This window comes from Trichechus manatus, unplaced genomic scaffold (assembly GCF_000243295.1).
Source record: "Trichechus manatus latirostris isolate Lorelei unplaced genomic scaffold, TriManLat1.0 scaffold00052, whole genome shotgun sequence".
NCBI lineage: Eukaryota > Metazoa > Chordata > Mammalia > Sirenia > Trichechidae > Trichechus > Trichechus manatus.
The window spans coordinates 8,210,484-8,232,556 of record NW_004443988.1 but is presented as its reverse complement, the minus strand read 5'-3'; the positions used below and the strand labels follow the sequence as shown (position 1 = coordinate 8,232,556).

General features: G+C 39.5%; 2 protein-coding genes across 5 annotated transcripts in view; one reads left to right on the top strand and one right to left on the bottom strand.

Moving 5' to 3' along the window:
- The window catches only part of BABAM2 (BRISC and BRCA1 A complex member 2), a 645,299-nt gene extending 633,534 nt beyond the window's left edge, over nt 1-11,765 (bottom strand). For 2 of the 3 annotated variants that reach the window (XM_004377641.1, XM_023732449.1), the window contains exons 1-2: nt 11,540-11,765; nt 7,860-8,011 (exon numbers count right to left, since the gene is read on the bottom strand). In XM_004377641.1, coding sequence (XP_004377698.1) covers nt 7,860-7,987 — 128 coding nt within the window. In that variant the 5' untranslated portion in view covers nt 7,988-8,011; nt 11,540-11,765. The remainder of the gene's footprint in view (nt 1-7,859; nt 8,012-11,539) is intronic. The other variant, XM_023732450.1, reaches the window with a different exon arrangement.
- Nucleotides 11,766-11,792: 27 nt separating this feature from the next.
- RBKS (ribokinase) overlaps nt 11,793-22,073 on the top strand; it is a 146,584-nt gene continuing 136,303 nt past the window's right edge. For both annotated transcript variants that reach the window (XM_004377639.3, XM_012555914.2), the window contains exon 1: nt 11,793-12,121. In XM_004377639.3, coding sequence (XP_004377696.1) covers nt 12,033-12,121 — 89 coding nt within the window. In that variant the 5' untranslated portion in view covers nt 11,793-12,032. The remainder of the gene's footprint in view (nt 12,122-22,073) is intronic.

Below are 22,073 nucleotides of genomic sequence, written 5' to 3'. Positions count from 1 at the left end.
AATAAAAAAATTAAAAAAATAAATAAAGTAAATGAACTAGAACTTTAAATATCAACATAGATAAATCTCACAAACTTAATACTGAGCAAAAAGGCAAGCAGCAGAAGAATACGTATAGTATAATATTATTTCTATAAACTTTTTAAACATGTATAATAATACTACACACTGTTTAAAAAAACAGTTGCCATAGAGTCGATTCCAATTCATGGTGACCCCATGTGTGCCAGAGTAGAACTGTGTTCCATAGGCCTCTCTTTCACTAGATCTTTCTTCTGAGGTACCTCTGGGTAGACTTGAACTGCCGAGCTTTTGGCTAGCAACCGAATATATTAACCAATTTACCACCCAGGGACTCCACTTATGCATGTTGCTGGGTGCTAGAGTGTTGATTCTGACTCATAGCTACCCCATGTGACAGAGTAGAACTGCCCCACAGAGTTTGCTTGGCTGTAATCTTTACAGAAGCAGATCATCAGGTCTTTTTCTCATAGAGCCACTGGATGAGTTGGAACACCAACCTTTTGGTTAGCAGCTGAGCACTTAACAATTGTGTCACCAGGGCTCCTTCCACTTATGCACAGTGAATACATAAAAGATAAAGACATGCATAGGGAGTATAGGAAATGAGATCAGGGTAGTGTATGGAGTTAAAAAGTGAAATGGAAAACCCAAGTGAACAACTAGATACTAAATTCTTAAAAGTTGCCCATCTTCAAAATTAAACTATTTCCTTCCAGGGCAGTAGCTTCCCTCCAGACACAAGGATAATAAAGAAAGGTTCAGCCTGCCAGCTTGAGACCAATGCAGCCAAAATGAGATCAGTCTTTAAAGCTTTCAATACCAATCTTTTAAAGTTGCTCTATTTAGTAATCAAGTACTTACACTGAGTATCTATTTCTAACTAAAAAATGAAATTCAGAACATGGACAAAAAATGCAACAAGTAGTTGTAGGAGGATGAGATGTCACAGTGGATGCCCCAAACACAGCCATGTATAGCTAAATCACTGCAATATGCTGAAAAAGTGTTATTAAGGCTCAGCTGCCACAGGCTGTGGTGAGACCTCTCTGCTTTCCTTCCTGTTATATTTGCCAGGCATCATTCCAAAATTCTAAGTAGATACTTAGACATCTTCAAGATTAAAAAAGTCACTAAAAAATGACAAAATATGGCATCTCACAAATAACACATGCTTGGGATCAAATTCACTCAGAGCAGAGACTAATAAACATTCAGGAGGCTCACATAATAATTGCCTAAAAATCACTAAATCCTTCCTTCTAGATCTCAGTATATATTCTACCTAGAAGAGTAAACCCAGTGCTATAGTACACTTTATTGTAATTTTTGAAATGTCAATTTATTTATCAGGGAATATCATTAAAAAGGATTATGGGTAACTGGATTTATGCAATAAACTACAAGACCAAATAACATCCTACAAAAGCAACAAGTCCAAACTACTCTGAGCCCCAAGCCAAGCAACCTCTCCAGGAAAAATAATCTAACTCATTCATTCATTAAATCTCTACTTACTACATTATATGTGAAAAGTACCATACCAGACTGCTGGGTATACTGGTGTGCTATATTATAACTCCCTCCTCACAGTCTCCCTAGCTGCTAATAGACATAATAGCTACTAATGGACACAAAGTAAAGTATGTGCCTTAGGGGGAGATGATAGCCCTCTGAAGAAACCCAGAACTCTATTAAACTATCTTAGTGGGGTAAAGGAGGAAGAACTGTTCCTTATGCCCATAAAATCTAGAATAGGTATCAGGACATGGTCACCCACCCCAAAAAGGGGCAATAAACAATGTCCACTGCCTGCAGGGGTCTTCCATTTTTAATACCCCCTTTTACCCGCTATTACCCCTTCCCCCACCTGTTCTCTGTACATGCTATTTGGTACATAGACATGGCTCGTTAGTATTTAACCCCAGGAAAGAGGGACTTAGATGTTCTCCTCCCAAGACACAAAGTGGGGCATGCTTGGATGCCTTCAAACATTACCTCGGGATGTCAGCCTAACTGGGGGAACTTTGGCTGATCAGGACATATGCTGTTCTACTCATCCCTGTCCTATTTATTCTGTGAATAATAAACACCTGTTGACAATGCCATTAGAACAGTGTCTGGTCTGCACTCTTCTCCAAAGAGTCTTCACTAAGAACTTGTGGATATACAGCATATTGCGTAGATCTTAAGGAGGCATAAAGATAAATTAAAGAAGAACCTGTCCTCAAGAGGCCAATGGCCTAGCAGTGAAGTTTAGAAACATACACCGTCTTAAATAAGACAGAAAGATCTAGGAGCCATAAGAGAAATAAAAATAAACTGCTACGGGGGAAAAAAAAATCTTGCTTCAATAAATTCTTGCCCATCTATTTCCCCTATGAGCCAGATCTAGAATATAGATACTTAGACCTCATTTCTTGAGGGAGAAGAGGCTACAGTAACGAGACTGATTCTTGTGACCTCTAAAAATCAGTCTTCTCATTTTATACCTTCTTCGTATATTGTGTCCTATAGGGTATACCCCTTGTGTTAACACGAATTACAAATGTGGATCTTAAAAGTCTGATAACTGTGAGTGCCGCTGATCTAAAAGGGAAATGCCAAAAGTGACAGACCAAAAAGAAGGCATTCTTTCCCCTAACTGCCAATATTTTGCTATAGAAACTGGAGGAATTCACACTTTGGCTGACGGAAGGACTGAAGAAAGAATTTTTAATAAGCTTTTAAGGAACTTCCATGAATCTTTCAGACAAGTACTACATAAAAGGTATCAATAATGCTCCTGGATTAGTAAAGCTTCTCACACCATTTTATGCGTTATCAACTTTGTTAATATAGGTATCTTAGTTATCTAGTGCTGCTATAACAGAAATACCATAAGTGGGTGGTTTTAGCAAACAGCAATTTATTTTCTCACAGATTAGGAGGCTGTCGTTGCCATTAGGTGCCACTGAGTTGCTTCTAACTCACAGCAACCCTATGCACAACAGAACGGAACAATGCCCAGTTCTGCCCCATCCTCAGGATCATTACTACGTTTGAGCCCACTGTTGCAGCCACTATGTCAATCCATCTTGTCTAGGGTCTTCCTCTTTTTCGGTGACCCTCTACTTTAGCAAGCATGATGTCCTCCTCCAGGGACCAGTCCCTCCTTATAACATGTCCAAAGTACATGAGAAGAAGTCTCGCCATCCTCGCTTCCAAGGAGGACTCTGACTATACTTCTCCCAAGACAGACTTGTTCATTCTTCTGGGAGTTCATGGTATATTCAACATTCTTCACCTAATTCAAAGGCATCCATTCTTCCATGGTCTTCCTTATTCTTCCAGCTTCCGCATGGAAAAGTTGCAAATATCATGGCTTGGGTCAGGTGCGCCTTGGTCCTCAAAGTGGCATCTTTGCTTTTTAACACTTTAAAGATGTTTTCTGCAGCAGATTTGCCCAATGCAATACATCATTTGATTTCTTGACTGCTGCTTTCATGGACATTGATCGTAGATCCAAGTAAAATGAAATCCTTGACAACTTCGATATTTTCTCCGCTCATCATGATGCGGCTTATTGGTCCAGTTGTGACGATTTTTGTTTGCTTTATGTTGAGATGGAATCCATACTGAAGGCTGTAGTCTCTGATCTTCATCAGTAAGTGCTTCAAGTCTTCTTTGCTTTCATCAAGCAAAGTTGCGTCATCTGTATATTGCAGGTTTTAATGAGTCTTCCACCAATCCTGATACCACATTCTTCTTCATATAATCCACCTCTTGGATTATTTGCTTAGCATATAGACTGAATAAATACGGTTAAAGGATACAACCCTGACGCACACCTTTCCTGACTTTAAATCACACAGTATCCCCTTGTTCTGTTCAAACGACTTCCTCTTGGTCTATGTACAGGTTCCACATGAGCAAAATTAAGTGTTCTAATTCCCATTCTTTGCAATGTTACCCATAATTTGTTATGATCCACACAGTGGAATGCCTTTCACAGTCAATAAAACACAGGTAAACATCTTTCTGATATTCTCTGCTTTCAGCCAAGATCCAAATGACTAGGAGGCTAGAAGTCCAAATTCAGATGCTGGCTCTAGGTGAAGGCTTTCTCCCTCCGTCGACTCTGAAGGAAGATCCTTGTGTCTTCTGAGCTTCTGCTCTCGGGCAATCTTTATGTGGCTTGGATTCTGTCTTCCTCCATCTCCGCTTCTCCTGCTGGCTTGTTTAATTTCTCTTATATCTCAAAAGAGATTGATCCAAAACACACCCTACTCTGATCTTGCCTCATTACCGTGACAAAGATAATCCATTCCCAAATGGGATTATAACCACAGGCATAACCAAAAAAAATAAAAATAAAGTCCGTTGCTGTCCAACTCATAGAGACCCTATAGGGCAGAGCAGAACTACCCCACAGGGTTTCCAAAGCTATAAATTTTTACAGAAGCAGACTGCCACATCTTTCTCCCATGGAGCATCTGGTAGGTTTAAACTGCAAACCTTTCAGTTAGCAGTTGAGCACTTAACCACTATGCCACCAGGGCTCCTTACCACAGGCATAGAGGCTAGGATTTACAACACGTATTTTTGGGGGACACAATTCAATCCATAACAGTAGGTATTTTTATTCCTTCTTGTTCCTTTTTTTAAAGCTAAAGAAACTGAATTCCATAAATACTAAATGTCATTAAATACCATTTCAAATACTTGCCAGACAGAGCTAGTCAAGACAGGGCCAGGACTAGTGGATTCATTTCAAATTTATCATCATATCCACCATTTGCACGTAAACACTCAGCTACACAGTCAGGAACCTGGGAGTACCCAAAAGGAAATCTAAAGAAAAGAAGCAACATGACTTTATGTTGGTGAATCCAACACCAGTAAAAGGAGTAAGAAGTTCAGATTTATGTCTTCTTACATAAACCAATCACCAATCCTCTGACCATCAGTCCCCTATCAAGTCTTCAATACCTCTGAAAAGAATTTTTATAACAAACTAAAGAAGAACGGTCTATTTCTGTGTCTTATCCATTCAGTACAGTAAACATCCCTTGTTCACAGGACTTTTTCATGACAGCTTTATTGAGATATACATTCCATAAAACTCACCCTTATAAGGTATAAAAGTCAGTCATTTTTAGTATATTCACAGTATTATACAACTTTGTCACCCCAAAAAGAAATTTTCATCACCCCAAAAAGAAACCCATTCACAGTCACTCCCCATTCCCCCAGCCCCTGGCAACCACTTCTACTTTCTGTCTCTGCAGATTTGCCTCTTCTGGACATTTCACATTAAGTAGAACCATATGATATGTGGTCTTTTCTGACTGCTTCTTTCACTTAGCACAATATTTTCAAGGTTCACCATGTTGTAGCATGAATCAGTACTTCACTCTTTTTTATGGGACAATACCATTCCACTGTGTGTATATATATACGTATATATATATATATATATATATAAACATATATCATGTTTATCCATTTATCAGTTAATGGAAATTTTACGTAGTTTTCACAGGATTTTTGACCTGTAAAAACCTTAGAGGTCATCTAATCTGATTCCTCACTTTATGGATAAAGAAATTGTAGCCCAATGAGAAAATCAGCCTTTTTTTTATAGAGCTGGTATTATCTTCAATTTAATTAATCAAATATTTACTGAGCATTTACCATTTATTAGGCACTTTGCTAGTGTTAGGCATACATAACTCCTTTTTTGTGAAGAAAAAGAATGTGATAGAAAGAACTCTGGCAAGCTGATAGGAGAAAAGTTTTAATGTTATTTCTTGGCACTTTCAATCTAGAAGTTAATCATAAACAGGGGATTTATAAATACAACGGTCAGAGATTGAAAACTGACTTTCTAATTTCTTTTACTGGCTTGGAATTTCTGTGCTATTTAATCAAGCAGCAAGCCAGGTACTTAGACAGGCTTTCCAAGCTAATAAATGGTGGCAGGAAGTGGGGATTGTGAAATGGGGACCATGCATAGGATTCATTCAGTCTGGATATCCCAAATCAGTTAGCTCTACACTGAAGAAACCTGGTAGACCCAACCTTAATCTGGTGAGCAAAGTTACACCACCAATAATAAGACATATAAACACCATGTACTCCCTGGTATGGTGCACTAAAAATGGTGTATTACTTCTATGGTATTCTTGGGGAAAAAAGTGCTTAATCTCACTGTCATCTTAGGAAACATCAGACAAAGCCATATTGAGGGATATTTTAAAAAATAACTGACCTTAAAAGTGTCAACTGCTTTTAAAAGTGTCAAGGTCATGAAAGTCAAAGAAAGACTGAAAACCTATCACGTGACTAAGGAGACATGACTGGTGTCCCTGGGTGGTGCAAACAGTTATGCACTCAACTACTAGCTGAAAGGTCGGTGGTTCAAACCCACCCAGAGGCACCCCTGGCAAATATTTACTGGCATACAAGCCAGTACAAGAAATGCCTGGAAGACATGCCTGGCAATCTACTTCTAAAAGGTCATAGCCTTAAAAAACTCTATGGAGTTCTACTCTACACAAGGAGTCCATGAGTCGGAACTGACTCAACAGCAACTGAAAACAACAAAGGAATCATGACAACTAAATACAATGTGGTATTCTAGATTGGAAGGAGCCCTGGTGGCACAGTGGTGAAGCGCTTGGCTGTGAACCAAAAGGTTGTCGGTTCAAACCCACCCCGTCACTCCAAGGGAGAAAAGACCTGGCAATCTGCTGCCATAAAGATTACAGCCTAGTAAACCCTACGGGGCAGTTCTACTCTGTTATATACAGTTGCTATGAGTCAGAATCAACTTGACGGCAAACAACAATTCTAGATTGGATCCTAGAACAGAAAAAAGACATTAGTGGGAAACTGATAAAATTCAAATAAAGTCTGTAGGTCGATGAACAGTACTGTAACAATGTTAAATTCCTGTAGTATTTTTGTAACACTGGTGGCGCAATGGTTAAGTGCTCAGCTGCTAACCGAAAGGTTGGTGGTTTGAACCCACCAGCCACTCCAAGGGAGAAAGATGTGGCAGTCTGCTTCTGTAAAGATTTACAGCCTTGGAAACCCTACAGAGCAGTTCTACTCTGTCCTACAGGGTCGCCATGAGTCAGAACTGACTTGACAGCAGTGAGTTTTCTATAAGTCTAAAATTATTTCCAAATAAAAAGTTTTTTTAAAATACATTTCTAGGCTTGAGATCTTGCTTTTAATCACACTGAAGGAGTAACTTGTTATGGCTACCTATTACTATTTTCAGGAGTCCCTGGGTGGCACAAATGGTTTAGCACTCAACTACTAGCCAAAAGGTTGGTGGTTCAAACCCGCCCAAAGGCACCTTGGAAGACAGGTCTGGCAATCTGCTTCCAAAAGGTCACAGCCTTGAAAACCCTATGGAGTCATGGGGTCACCATGGGTCAGAATCAACTCAACAGCAACCAACAACAATACCACTATAATTTTCAAATTAGAAGAGTTTATCAATGATTCAGAATCTCAAAACCAATTCTTACAGTGTATGCTGGACTACAGCAGCCATAACAAGAAAACAAGCCCATTAATGAAAGACCCACGTGTTAAAAACTACATAGCACACTCTTAATAATAAGAAGATTGCCAGAAAAAAGACACCAACATTCGGGTCATAGCAATGGTCCACAACACAAATAAAATAACGTGAAATATAAAATACAAAGAACTGGACAAAATCAATCGAACCAACAAGTAATGAGATCATGACTTAATGAATTTCTGTTGTGTTAAATTGTCATGAGTCTGATGAGAAAGATTTATTATTAGGTAGATGTTAAATTAGTTCTGGTACATACCCAGATTTCAAGTCAGTTATCCTCAAACAGTTTGTAGAATCCAGTCCCACTTTTCCATTCCGGACCACGCTAGATATGAATGGGGAGAGCATTGGAGAAATTCGGTTCAAGGCCACTTCTGGGGACATTTTAACTTGACTTGCAAATTGCCACTGAAAGTAGAAGCAAAGAATGGTGATCAGACTATCCAACAGATCTAGATGTAACAAGCTTCCTGAAAACTGGCACAGCACACAGAAGTTTGTCTTGCACGAATAAATACTTCATTTCCTGTTTTTATAGAAGTCTCTTCCAGTGATCCTCCAGAAGAAACCATCTCCCTGCTGCTCAGCTACTTAGGACGCAGGCTACACCACTGCTTTTTAGGAACAGAGGAAACCCTTGAAATACAATTTCCACTCCTTTCCAATTCTGGTTTCTACAATGCCACACTCTACTTAAAGCTATCCTTCTCTATCTTACAACTGACAGGGTCTACTTTAGTTGAGGCTAAAAACCTCCTCCTAAAACCAAAACACACATACCACTGAGTCAGGAATCCCTCCCTGTGTCTCCACAAAGGGTAAGAACTTGATTGCTAATATTATACAAAACTAAAACAAGCATAGCCTGCTTGCAATTATTACTCACTAGAATTTATTTGCTTCCGATATTCCTCTCTTAATAACTGTCCCTTTTCATAGTGTATTATAATGACCTGCTTCAGTGATTTCTCCCATGTAGGGGATATGTCTTGAATCCCTAACACTTAATAAAAGTACATGGCACACACTAAGCACTCAGTAAACATAAATAAATAAAAACGTAAATAAACACACACGAAATGCTTAGATCTGGAAAGAAGATACAATGTCCTCAAAAAACTTTGGTAGGGTATAGTAGGTAAGAAGAATAAATGTTGCAAAAATCTACTTAACAATTAAATCATGAAAACATACACCTATCCAGATATTATGAAGCAACATAGGCAATACGGATCTTACTTTAATTAGTCTTTGACTTTAAGGCACTATTAAATGCTTACACTTGAAAAGACAAAAGTAAAATCAATAAATCATATCTAAATTACTTAGAAACTCATGGGGCTGAGGAGAAAGTATGTGAATTCCTCTTAATAAGTCTCTAAATGAAACATGAAAGCCTCTACTTTCAGAGGTGAATAAGTCAATTTAAATGGTCATCTTCTTCCTTAATCTGAAAGATAATCCCACATCAAAAGCAAATAAATCTCCAGCAAGTTACAATTACAAGTAAATTACGTTTTGGTTCTAGTTTCCATATATTATGCCACATGAGAACTTACAGATCCTTGCTAACACAAATGTTGAAAACAAGTATTTATTTTATCATTTCAGATAGTAATAAAGGGAAAGATTGCAGTGATCTTTCACAGAGTAAGAACGAAATGTTGATCTTATATATTGATGACACTCAGAAGTATTTTGGGGGTGGTAAAGTTTTATACTTTAGTTCCAAGGTCACAGGCTCCTCTTCTGACCACCTAACCAATGACCTTCTTCCTCCACCATCCCTATATATCATCACAAAGTAGGATAAAAACCTAGTGCACTGTATTATTAATTATAAAAATCATGTACATTTTGATAATATTTTATCACTTTTAAAGAACTACCATATACATTATCGTAGCTGATAAGAATTCACAACCCTGGGTTTTAAGACAGGTATTACAATTCCCATTTTACAGATAATATGGATTACTGTTGTGTGCCATCGAGTCGACTCTGACTCATGGCGACCATATAGGGCTGAGTAGAACTGTCCCATAGGTTCCAAGGCTGTAATCTTTATGGAAGCAGACTATGACATCTTTCTCCCAGAAGCAGCTGATGGCTTCCAAATGCAGACATTTCAGTTAGCAGCTTAGTGCTTAACCACTCAACCATCAGGGCCTCTTGGATAATATGGATAACTTTATAATTTATCTTTGAACAGTATTAATCATTTGAGCCCCAATTTTTTTCTATTCTGCAACATTTCCGTTATGATTTCTATCCACTGATGTCATAGTTCATGAAGGGATGCTTATCTAGATCATGTGCAAAACACAGAAGTATTCATCTCAGAAAAAAGCAAAAGGATCTCACTCACAAAATTATTCTCCCACGTTTTTTCCCATGATACCTGTTATTATTTTACCTACCATTTCTACCAAAGAAAAGAAACAGAACCAGCACATTCTTAACATCTTCTCAGTATCAGGCACAATACCACTCACCTCCTATCTGTAATTTCATTCACATTTTCCCAACACAACCTTATTCCCTGGTTAATAATATTGCTCTCATTTTACAGATTTAAAAAAAAAAATATTAAAGCTTAGCAAGATTAACTAACTTGTTCAAGGTCACACTTTTAGCAAGCAGAAGATCAAAATTCAAATCCAGATCTAAAAATCCACTACACCCATCTTCCTCTCAAATAAAGTTGTAACTCTGATTACCAAAGAGAAAAGCATCCAGATGAGTTTTGTGTTGTCGTTTTGTGTGGTTTTTTTTTTTTTGAAGTGTACATCTTGTAAAATTTGAACAGTCATAAATTCAAACTGATGGCTGTTTCACAACCAGAAACAAACTAGGCTACTGCTGAAGCTGGCCTGAGTGATTCACTAGTCAGAGGCTAACAGGATCAAACCTGCTCAGAAGCCAAACTATAAGAAAGGTGACAGCAAGGCATTCCAGTTCAGCAACTGTCATGATCTTTGAATGACACCTGAGGGAATCAATTTCTGTCTTTTTTGCATAACATCCATATTATTTTTGACAGTGCAACATTTCATTCAGCATTAAAATCTGCTTCAATCCTGGGGTGTTGTGACTTCTCTAAGGGAGAGGAAAAAATATTCGGACTCCAAAATCAGAGGTCATTGAGTAGCCAAGTCGATGGTCCTCTGGTGACATGAACGAGGAATCGCCTCCCACGATCAATTTTTACACATTCTAGCAGTATAAAAAATCCCAGATAGATAAAACTTTACTCTGACCAGACTCCCTTGAATGTTACTTGTACAATATGTATCTCCTGGTTTCGACGTATTATACAAAGAAAATTCAGAAATACAATTTTTAGAGGTCTGCTGCCCCAAAACAGTTACATAAGGTCCTTTAGAAGTCTGGGGAATACAATGACGTCTAAAGCACCGTCCAAATTTTCTTAATTACGATAGGATGACAAACACGGAAAGATGTGCCCCGCTGACGTCATGGAACGGAAAGGGGTGGCGTCCTGCTCCGTCACGTCAACGTCATACAGCGCACGAGGGAAGTTATACTGGGGAACTAATTTCTCCAAGGGGCAACATTCAAGAAAGACAGGTCGGCTAGAACCAAATAATACCACCCCACTCTAAAGGATATCTATAACGGGGCACTCCCCCTTTTCCCAAATTGTATGATCTCCCTCTTAGACGGGAAGTTGGAAGGAGCCTGAGCCTAATCAGGGGCCAGGTGGAGGGCCAGATATGGAGAAAGAGATCTCTGGCCTTGGGGGATCGTTCTTAAGGGGACCAGCATGATGGGGGTGAGCAGAGCATCTCTGGAAAGGGGGCCTTCTCTGTAGGAAGAGGAGGCGAGCCCTCTGGCCATGTTTAAACCACAGTCCTCAGCGGCACCTTTACGACTCAGGATCCAACCTCCCCGCACCAGCCCCAGTCCAGGTACCTGGAACTTAGTCCGATCGGTAACCGGCGACTACGTGGGGTACAGGTTACCCAAGCGCGCCCCCGACCGACACACCGACCTGCGCGCGCACCGCGGGGCAGATGCGTACGCGCTCCTCTGACGTCCCGCCCCGCCCCCACGGCCCAGAAGCTAAGTGACGTGCGCGCCCCCGCGCCACGCCAAGCCGGGCGGTGGGAAAGGCGTCCCTATAGCGCCTGAAAGTTCCTTCCTCAGCGCTTACCTCGTGGCTGGCGAGGAGTGGGGAATCTAGAAATAAAAGTAGGGCTCTGCAACGTGAGGCAGTGGAAGGAGGCAATTCCTGGAAGAACAGGACCAGTTCGAGGGCGAGGTTATTTCTGGCATTCAGGTGGGCGCCCCGTGTTGGCGTCTGAAAGGCCCGCGTCGTTAGAGAGAGTAGGAGCGGTGTCTGTGGTCACGGGGTCGGGCAAAGGGCGAAGGTCAGCGTCCACGTGAGAGACCACTGCTGTTAGCAATGGCCGCGTCTGGGGAACCCGGGAGGCAGTGGCAGGAGGAGGTGGCGGCGGTGGTAGTGGTGGGCTCCTGCATGACCGACCTGGTGAGGTTAGTCCGGGGCCAGTAAGCGGTCTGCGGCGGCGCGGGGAAATGGGCGAACTGTGCTCTTTTCGCTGCCTTGGCACTGGCTCTTTGGGGATGGAGAGTGTTCTTTTTTGGTGTTGAGTTACAGCCTGCAGCCAGCCTTCCTGTGGTGGAAGAGGCTGAATTTGAGTTTGTAAGGTAGTTGTCAGGTGAGGGAACAGAGGCTAGGGTTTATTGTTACTCTGTTGTTGTTAGGTGCTATCGAGAGTCGATTCCAACTCATAGCGAATCTATGTGCAGCAGAACGAAATACTGCCCGGTCCTGCGCCATCCTCACAGTCCTTGGTGTGTTTGAGCCCACTGTTGCAGCTACTGTGTGGAGCCATCTCATTAAGGGTCGTCCTTTTTTTCACCGACCTTACCAAGCATGATGCCCTTCTCCAGGGACTCGCCCCTCCTGATAACATGTCTAAAGTACATGAGACAAGTCTCGCCAACCTCACTTCCAAGGAACATTCTGGCTGTTGTTCGTTGTTCTGGCCGTCCATGGTATATTCAGTATTCTTCACTGATACCGTAATTCAGAGGAATCAATTCTTTGGTCTTCCTTATTCGTTATTCGGCTTTCGCATGCATAATGAGGCGATTGAAAATACTCATGGTTTGGGTCAGGGGCACCTTAGTCCTCAAAATGACATATTTGCTTTTTCAGACTTTAAAGAGGTCTTTTGGGCAGATTTGCCCAATCCAGTGCGTCATTTGATTTCTTGACTGCTGCTTCCACGGGCATTATTTCTATGAGCATCTCTAAAGACTTGGCCCTGTTTTCTTGACCAAGATGCTGAGTTCTTCCCCTGACTAGTCAATGACTTTACCCAAGTCATTTTACTTGATTTTCCGCTTCCTCTTTTGTAGACTGGGCCTGCCTCAAACAGGGTCGTTCTGAGGACTAAATGAAGTAAAATGTTTTGTAAACCATAACACTGTCCACCAAAACCCATTGTCATCGTGTCATTCTGACGCATAGAGACCCTATAGAACAGAACAGAACTGCCCCATAGGGTTTCCAAGGAGCAGCCAGTGGATTCGAACTGCTGACCTTTTGGTTAGCAGCTGAGCTCTTAACCACTGCGCCGCCAGGTCTCCTTAACACTATCTAAGTTGAATATTATTCGTTTGAGATTTTTGTATCAAAAAAAGAGTTGAGCATCAGACATTCAGTCGCCTTTCACCATATTGATAGTTGGCATTGCAGTAATATAGTTTCAGATTATATTTTAGTATTATGGTAGCCATAGGTTACCTTATAGCAACCCAAGTGTGAACCAAAATAAACTATAAGCACAATATTTTCAACCATTAAAAAAAAAAAATCAAATAATGAAAGAAAATATGCTTAATAAAATAGCTGTTGAGTTAGGTTGGTGACATCGGGGGAGGTGATTCTTCCAAAAAGTGAAAATGGCTTTTTTTTCTGATTATAAAAGTAATAATATGTTTATTGGGGAAAAAAAAAAATCAGATGTTCCAAAAAATGGTAAAGAAAATCGTACCACTCAGATTACTTACGTTTAACATTTTGCTGAATAGCTCTTCAGATATGTTCCGATTTATATTTGATTATGCTGTTTTTACTTTACGAAAATAAAAAATTATCAGTCATACTGTAGTAAGACCTTATCTGTCTTGCAGCCTTCTTTTCGTAACTATAGCAGAGAACCTGGAAGTAAACAAAAAGGCCTTGAGACAATCAAAATAAGTCAACAAATCCCTGCGCCAAACCACCTGTACTTCACTCAGAAATTAGTTCCAGGGTCTTCACATAACCACTTTAATTGTACTTTGCTTAAAATGTTTATATTCAAGGTTGGCAAGTTTCCAAACCCAGATTAGAAAGAAAAGGGGAGAGACTGCTAGAGGCAAGTGTAATGATTGCTGAAAACCTGAGAGTGAGGTGGGACAGTGTGTAACAACCAAACTAAACCATTTGCTGTTGAGTCAATTCCAGCCCGTGTACGCAGAATAGAACTGCGCTCTATAGGGTTTTTAAGGCTGTGCGCTTTCAGAAGCAGATCAGGGCTTGCTTTTGAGGTGCCTCTGGGTGGGTTCAGACTGCCAGCTTTTCAGTTAGTAGCTGAGTGCTTAACCATTGCACCACCCAGAGACTTCCTGAATGCCAGTAGCCTTTATTTTTTCATAAATATTTCAGCTCCTACCTTGTCAGACACTGTACTTAGACACATTTCCTTTCATGACAACATAGAGTTCAGTGTAGTCTGTAACATTTGGAAGAGAGGTCAACATGCCTTGTTCTAGGGCAAAGGTCAGCAGACCTTCCTGTGAAGAGCCAGATAATAAACATTTTCGGCTTTGCGGGTCACATGTGGTTTTGGTCAAATATTCTTTAAGCAACCCATTAAAAATGTAAAAACCATTCTTAGCTCCCAAGGCTTTACAGAAACAGCCTGCAGGCCATAGTTTACTGACCCCTGTCTAGGGCATCACTGTCTTAAGGCCCAATATAGTAGTTGATGTTACTATGATGACTCTTTACAAGGAAAGGTAATATAGTACTCATTTGATTTTATATAAAAATAGGGCATGTATGTCATTTTAGAAATAGTTCCATCAAAAGTCTTTAAAATAGAAGTTTAGTTATATAAATGAATAGACCTTCATACAATTATAATAATTCATACTTCAGAAAATCCATCTAGCTAAATTTTTACGGTACTTTATTTTTTACTGTACTTCCATAGATGAAGTGACAGAAGAGTAAGAAAGTTAAACAATTTTCCCAAGTACTGTAGCTGACATAAAAGTGTCAGTTAAAATTCAGAGCCACTTCTTGCTTAGCAAACTAAGTCTGAGCTTTCTGTGAACCTTGACCATGAGGCACTAAAGATAGCTATGGTGCTTTCTAAGATGAATACTGTGCAGATTGCGGCGGGGAGGGGGAAGAGTGTCAAAGGCCCATTTTAGTATCTGTCAGAATTTTTAAATCTTATTTCAGAGCTAGAGGAAGTTAGAGATTATTTATTCCAGCACCCAGCCCCTTAGTTTATAGATGAGTATACTGAGGCCCAGAGAAGAAATTCTTACATTGTGGATAACCTAATTTCTCTTCTCTTGCCATTTTCTTTACTTCATAAAATATCCAGATTTCTACTCTTCATGGGAAATTTTAAAAATTTTATTCCCCTATTCCATAGCTTTTCTCCAAACTTTTCATGGTCTCTGATTACTTCTAGCTCTGAAGATCTTCACAGAACACCCAAGTATAAATGTTTGTATTTAAAACCCTGCCTCTGTCATGAACTCAGGTTCAACTTTACTAGTTATGAAACATACTGCGATTGTATTAGTTTCCTATTGCAGCTGTAACAAATGACCACAAATTGGGTGGTTTAAATAACACAAATTTATTATAATTTTGGAGGTCAGAAATCTGACACAGGTCTTCCTGGTTGGAAGTAAAGTGTCAGCAGGGCTGTTTTCCTTTCTGGAGACTCTGGGAAGAATCTATTTTCTTGCCTTTTCCAGCTTCTAGAGGCTGCCTGCAGTCCTTAACTCAGTGGCCCCTTCCTCCATCTTCAGAGCCATCAATGGCCGGTCGGTGTTTCTCACATTGCATCACTCTGACTCTCACTCTTCCTCCTTCCACTTGCACTCATAAGGACCCTTGTGATTACATTGGGCCCACCCAAATAATCCAAGATAATCTCCTCATTATGAAGTCAGCTAATTAGCACTCTTAATTCCCCCTTGCCATCTAACATAACATTCATAGGCTCCAGAGGTTAGTATGTGGACATCTTTAACCAACCAGTTGCCATCAATTGACTCTGACTCATGATCGCCCCATGTGTGTCAGAGTACAGTGCTTCATAGGGTTTTTAATGGCTAATTTTTCAGAAGTAGATTACCAGGCCTTTCTTCTGAGGTGCCTGTGGGTGTGTAACCACTTGCATCACCAGTGTACATCTTTGAGGGACCATTATTCTGCCCAGTACAGTGATTAACCTTAAAGTAAAAAAAAGTATATAATACTTAGAGCTGGAAGGATCTTTGAGGTCTATCAGTCCATCCACATTTTACAGATGAAGTAACTAAGAGAGGTTAAATGACTCATCCCATATCACACAGCCAATTAGTGGCATAGTGATGGCTGGGACCCAGGTCTCCCATTCCTTATCTTTCCATTTTATCATTCTGCCTCTCACTCTGACTAGTATTTATTTCCTTTTTCATCTGCAGTTCATATGAGCGCCTGTAGCCACTGCATTCATTGTTTATTTAGTAAGTCAGTAAGACATAACAACTAAGGATTTGTCATTTTCAGGCCTAAAGGTAGTGTCTTTATTGCTGTTGTTTATTTCATTCCTAAATTTGACTATAGCCTGGATACCCATGTCTACCATGTAGAAATCACTTTAAAACTACCTCAGTAACTGAGTCTTCTTGGATGGCATCCAAGTCTACTTCACTTTATATATTAGATTACTATGTGCCAGACACTGCTAATTCAGTCGATGAGCAACTTTTTTCTTTCATTTATTTCAGTCTGCTATGAATAGTAAGCTCTGTGTAATAATAATTTAAAAAAATCATTAGCTCAACAATGGACATTATTTCATCCCCACCTGTATTTACCATTATTCTTTCCTTCCTGAACACTCGTTTCTGAAGTTCCACATTGCGAAGATAAATCAAGCCTGTTCTTATGGAAAATGAAGTCAAAAGTTCCTCCCAAGAGATAGTTCCAACAAAAAATTAGGTTTTTTAGACATTAGGCTCATAGATCGTGTTTAATTGTGCTTTTATTAATAATCTTTATTTCTTACAACATATATCAACTGTATTTCAATTATTCATTTAACAAATATTTATTGAGTTTATACTATGTGCCAGGCACTGCCCTAGGTGCTAAGAGTACAGCAGTGAACAACAGAAAAAAATACCCTGCCTCATGGAGCTTATATTCTGGTGGGGGAAACAGGCAGAATCAATAGAAGTAAGTAAAATAAATAGTGTGTTAATGTAGAGTCTGGAAAGTCCCAACTCCATGGGTCAGGCTGGAGGCTTCACCTGACTCAGATAGCTGCAGGCGCTGAGCAACCTAAGATCGGCAGGTCAGACAGCAGGCCTCTGGCTCACAGGCTGCGGAGGCCAAAAAATCCCAAGACTGGCAGGTAATCTGGCAGGCCGCTGGCTCACAGACTGCGGAGGGTGACGGATCCCAAGATCAGCAGGTAAGCTGCTAGCTCAGGTCCCACGAACTGGAGGTCAGATGAACAGGAGCCAGCTGCAGGATGAGAGCGAGGAAAAGCCTGCAAGCCTTGTCAGAAAGCCTACCCGTATTGGATGCAGGCCACACCACCAAGGAAGCTCCCTTTCAACTAATTGGCTACTCAGCAGATCCCATCATAGAGGTGATTACATCATTATATGACTGCCAAACTACATCATAACCGCCAAACCACTGAGAATCATGACCCAGCCACATTGACACACAACCTTAACAATCACACTCAGGTAAATGCTAAGGAGAAAAATAAAGCAAGAAAGGGGGAAGGGATAGTAAATTTAGATCACTGGCCACAGAAAGCATCACTGAGAAGGTGATTTTGAGTAAAGACATAAAGGAGAAGAGAAAGCAAGCCATACAGATACCTGGGGAAGAGCATATGCAAAGGCCCTGAGGCAGTAGAATGCCTGTTGTGTTAAATGAATAACAAATTAATTGTCCAGTGTGGCATAAAAAAAGAAATGGGCAATTGGTAATTAAAGAACATTGGATCATACTCTGAATGAATGGAAAAGCTATTGGAGGGTTTGAGCAGAGGAGTAATATAATCTGACTTACATTTTAATAGGATCACTCTGGGGACTATGTGAGAATAGACTGAAGGGAGACGAGGGCAGAAACAAGATCAGGGTCAGGGTTTACTGAAGAGTAAGTGGTCAATGATTATTCCGCGTTCTATGGCCTCTGCAACTGGAAGGGGAGTTGACCTTTGCTGAGATGCAGAAGACTGAGCAGAGCGAGTTGGGTTGTGGGGAGGGCAGTATTGGGAATTGAGAGTAGACACGTGAGGTTTGAGGTGCCTATTAGACATCCAAGTGAAGAGGTTAAGTAGACAGTTGATATATGAGTTCAGAGTTCAGGGGAGAGGTCCAGCGTAGATATATAAATTTGAGAGTCATCAGTGTAGAAATGGTATTTAAAGCCATGAGACGGGGTGAGATCACTGAGGGTCTGAGCTCCTAGGGCACTCCAACATTTAGAGGATACATTTTTCATATAATTTATTTCCTGTCTCCCTTCCAGTCTCTCTGTACCCCTAAAACTTGCTTTCAGACAAGCTTAATACAAACCTATGTTTACATTTCCATGGCAAAAGACTATGATGTCAGCTAAAACCCAGTGTTATCCTTTTAGATGCTGCCAATTAAAAGTGATGGCTTGAAAGATAAGGCTCATGTTCACCCAAGCATTTAAATTTAATCCTTGGCAAGTCAAGAAATGATTGCTTCGTTCTCAAGAGATTTTAATCAGATAGTGGAATAAGTGAATTTAGAAGCCTTTAGATCCAAAGTTGATGAAGTATTGAACCTAGATTACTAAAAAAATAAAATCAGCCAAAATTTTATACTGTGCCTAGAAAAGGCTCTGTGTTTGACATATTACATTGTCCTCTAACCTGTATCCCACCAGAAGCCTCTTCATTTGTCATACGTAGAACAGAAAAATTTCTTCTGCAGGAAAGTAAAAGCCAAAGGAGTGTTGGTCCAAAATGTATGCTTTCCCGATGTTAGAGGAATATAATAATCATCCCTCATCTTCTTTCTGCTCCTTCTTCTGCAGGAAAGTAAAAGCCAAAGGAATGTTGGTCCAAAATGTATGCTTTCCCGATGTTTGAGGAATATAATAATCATCCCTCATCTTCTTTCTGCTCCTTAAGTTGGTCTTGAAAGTTACTTATCTATCAGTTACCAATTTTTTAAAAAATTACTATCTTGTTAAACATGTTTTTGTGTCAGCTGTATTCCCTAATATGGAAAGATCATTCATGAGGAATATGCTAATGTGATCTTTTTGATGAAAATATATGCTAAAAAGGTATATGTGACGAAGAAAGAGACCCTACTGTGCACTATTGTTAAATAGTCCTTTGTCAGTTCTTCATGTCCTGGTGGTTCTATTATTGGGAGAGCAAAGTAAGGTGGACTTTGTTGTTACAAACTGGAATAAAATAACAAGTATTTTGATTACTTGTGTATAATATTAAAACACTGGGACTGTGCTAAGTGCTAGGGATACTGCAGTTAGTTAAACATGCTCACTGCTGTTGAGGAGCTTACAGGCCAAGGAAGAAGGCAGACATAAACATAGATCATTGTCATATGATGTAGTTGCGCCTGCAGGTTCTGTGGGAAGACAACGAACACTTCCTGGATGAGATACTTCCTGAGCCAAGTCTTGAAAAATAAGGTGCTAACCGAGCAAAAAATGGGAAGGAAGAACATTCTGGCCAACTGGGGTAACAGGCAGGAGCAAAGTCACCAATGTGGGTATGCATGGAGTGTGCTGAGAGCAGCGACGTTGGGTCTGTAGAGCATCAAGAGTAAGATGGTGATGAAAGGCCTCATCAGCCATGCTGAGGTCCTTGGGTTTTATTCTGTAGGCCCTGGGAGCCAGTGAAGGATTCAAAGTGCAGAAATGGCATGGTCAGATCTGTATTTTACATAGCACACTCAGTGTCGGATGCAGATTTAAAAGAAGGCATGATTGAAGACCTGGAGACCCATTCTAAAAGATAAAACAGTGATCCTCATAAGAGTTGATAAGAGCCTGAACTAAGTAGTCATGGGGATAAAGAAGATGTCAAAGAAATATTTAAGATGTGAAATAATTGGAAACATCTATTAAGTAAAATGGACATGAATCAAGCATCTACTTTGTGGTCTTTTATGAACAAAGCCTGATGCTGAAGAGTACTTTCCCATATTGACAAGACCTGGAAAGTGGAGTCCTTGGAAAGAATCCCAGTGATGGAGAAAAAGAATTCTATGCTTAATGCTTTTTAGGGGGAAAAAAAGTTCTGCTCTTTAAAAATCAAAATAAATGAAGGTTATCAGATAATTAAGAGGTAGTTGAAACCCTTCTAGGGAAAAGAGGGGAATACAGATAATTTTTTATCTTTTACTCTATATACCGTCATATCTTTAAAATTTTTATCATAAGAATGTATGCATGTTTTACTTGTATAATAGGAAAACACCTCAGCAAAATATAGAGTGCCTAGAACATAGTGGATACTAAATAAATGTTAAAAAAAAAAAAACCTAATTTTGGTTTTGAAATTTAAGAAAAAATATTGATACGCTTTCATAATTGTAATGGAGAAATTAATGACATTTAGCTCAAGAAATTCATAACTATTTATTGGAGACAATGAATTTACAGTTAGAAGATATTAAATATAAAATGGTAAAATATAAAAGACATTTTCACATGCCAATACTCTTTAAAAAAACAGAAACTACACAAACTCAACCAACTACACGTGTAACAAAGATATTTATAATGTAATAACAGTGTTATCAGGGAATGTAAACAAATACTGTGGAATTAGAGACTTTTAGAGTAGGAAAAGAACCTTGAGTCCATTTTGTATTGCACTCTGTGCATTTTAAATATAGAAAAAATAAGACTGGGAAAAGTTAAGTGATTTACTCTCAGCAAATATCTAGTTATGGCTAAAGCCAGAATTAAAATTTGTATCTCTTATATCTTAAAGTTTGTATCTCTTGATTCTATTGTGAAATTTTGAGTAGCGTTTTAGAAGTTTGACATGTTTGTAAGAGATAAGATACTCAGAAGTGCTACCAAGAACAGTTTTCCTTGAAAAAAACAAAGCTAATAATACCATTATCTGCCTCAGAGGACATGATATTATGCTTTAGAATTAAATTCTTATGATTTGGAAATTTTTAATCTATTCTTTTAATAAAAGTATGCACAGAACTAAGCCTGTCCTTAGGAGCCACCTTCTCAACCTTAATTAAGTATTCTTTAGCAGATTGTGGTTTCTCTGGTACCAGTCACCTCTTTCCTGCATCTACATCTCCTCCCTTATACTCCACACCATCTCACTCCATCTTCCACTCGCCCTCACTGGGTGGTTGTACTCCATTTACCATTGAAGATTACATTTAAGTTCTCCGAATCAGTGATCAAATGCTGAATAGTGTTAAATCATACATATATCCTCACAAAGCCCCTGTGTATGTTCTGTATTTTATGTTGAGGTAGTGGATATGTTGGCCATTTCTGTAGATGTATTTCTGAGTCGTGCTGATTGGTCTGTAGCAAAACATGAGCATGTAAGGAGATGTAGGGCAGGCCTGGTGTTTAAAGTCAGCTCTCTGCAATGACCCTAGTGAAGATGCCCACATTCAAGCAAATTCTTTTCTTTTCTCCACTGGGTAATTATTATCCATTTCGCTAACCCACACAGTATCAGTTTCTTCAGCATCCATCACTGCATGATCTCTGAGCCAGAGAAATGGCTCAACAAAAGATAGAAAGCAGATGTATGCAGGATTGTAGAAAATATGAAGGGTCATATTGCTCCATCAACCTCAAAGTTCTGCTTCAGTAGTTTGCATGTTAAGTTTTTATTTTGTTTAATGTTTCTGGTTTTATTTCTGTGACCTTCAGTATGTTCCATGAAAACTGCAAGGACAGAGGGAAAACTCAGTCCACCCATAAATTCTGTTAGACTGACACTACTACCACATCCAGAAAAAGGACATAGATAATAAATTGTGTGGAAGGAAAAAAAAACTGTGTTGTAATTTTGAAGTTTTCCACAATATTATTGAATGTAGAGTTTTAAAATAATGGAGTCTTTTTTTTCCTTATGTAAGTGATTAGCATTTAGAGACGTATTTCTACTATTGGTAAAAG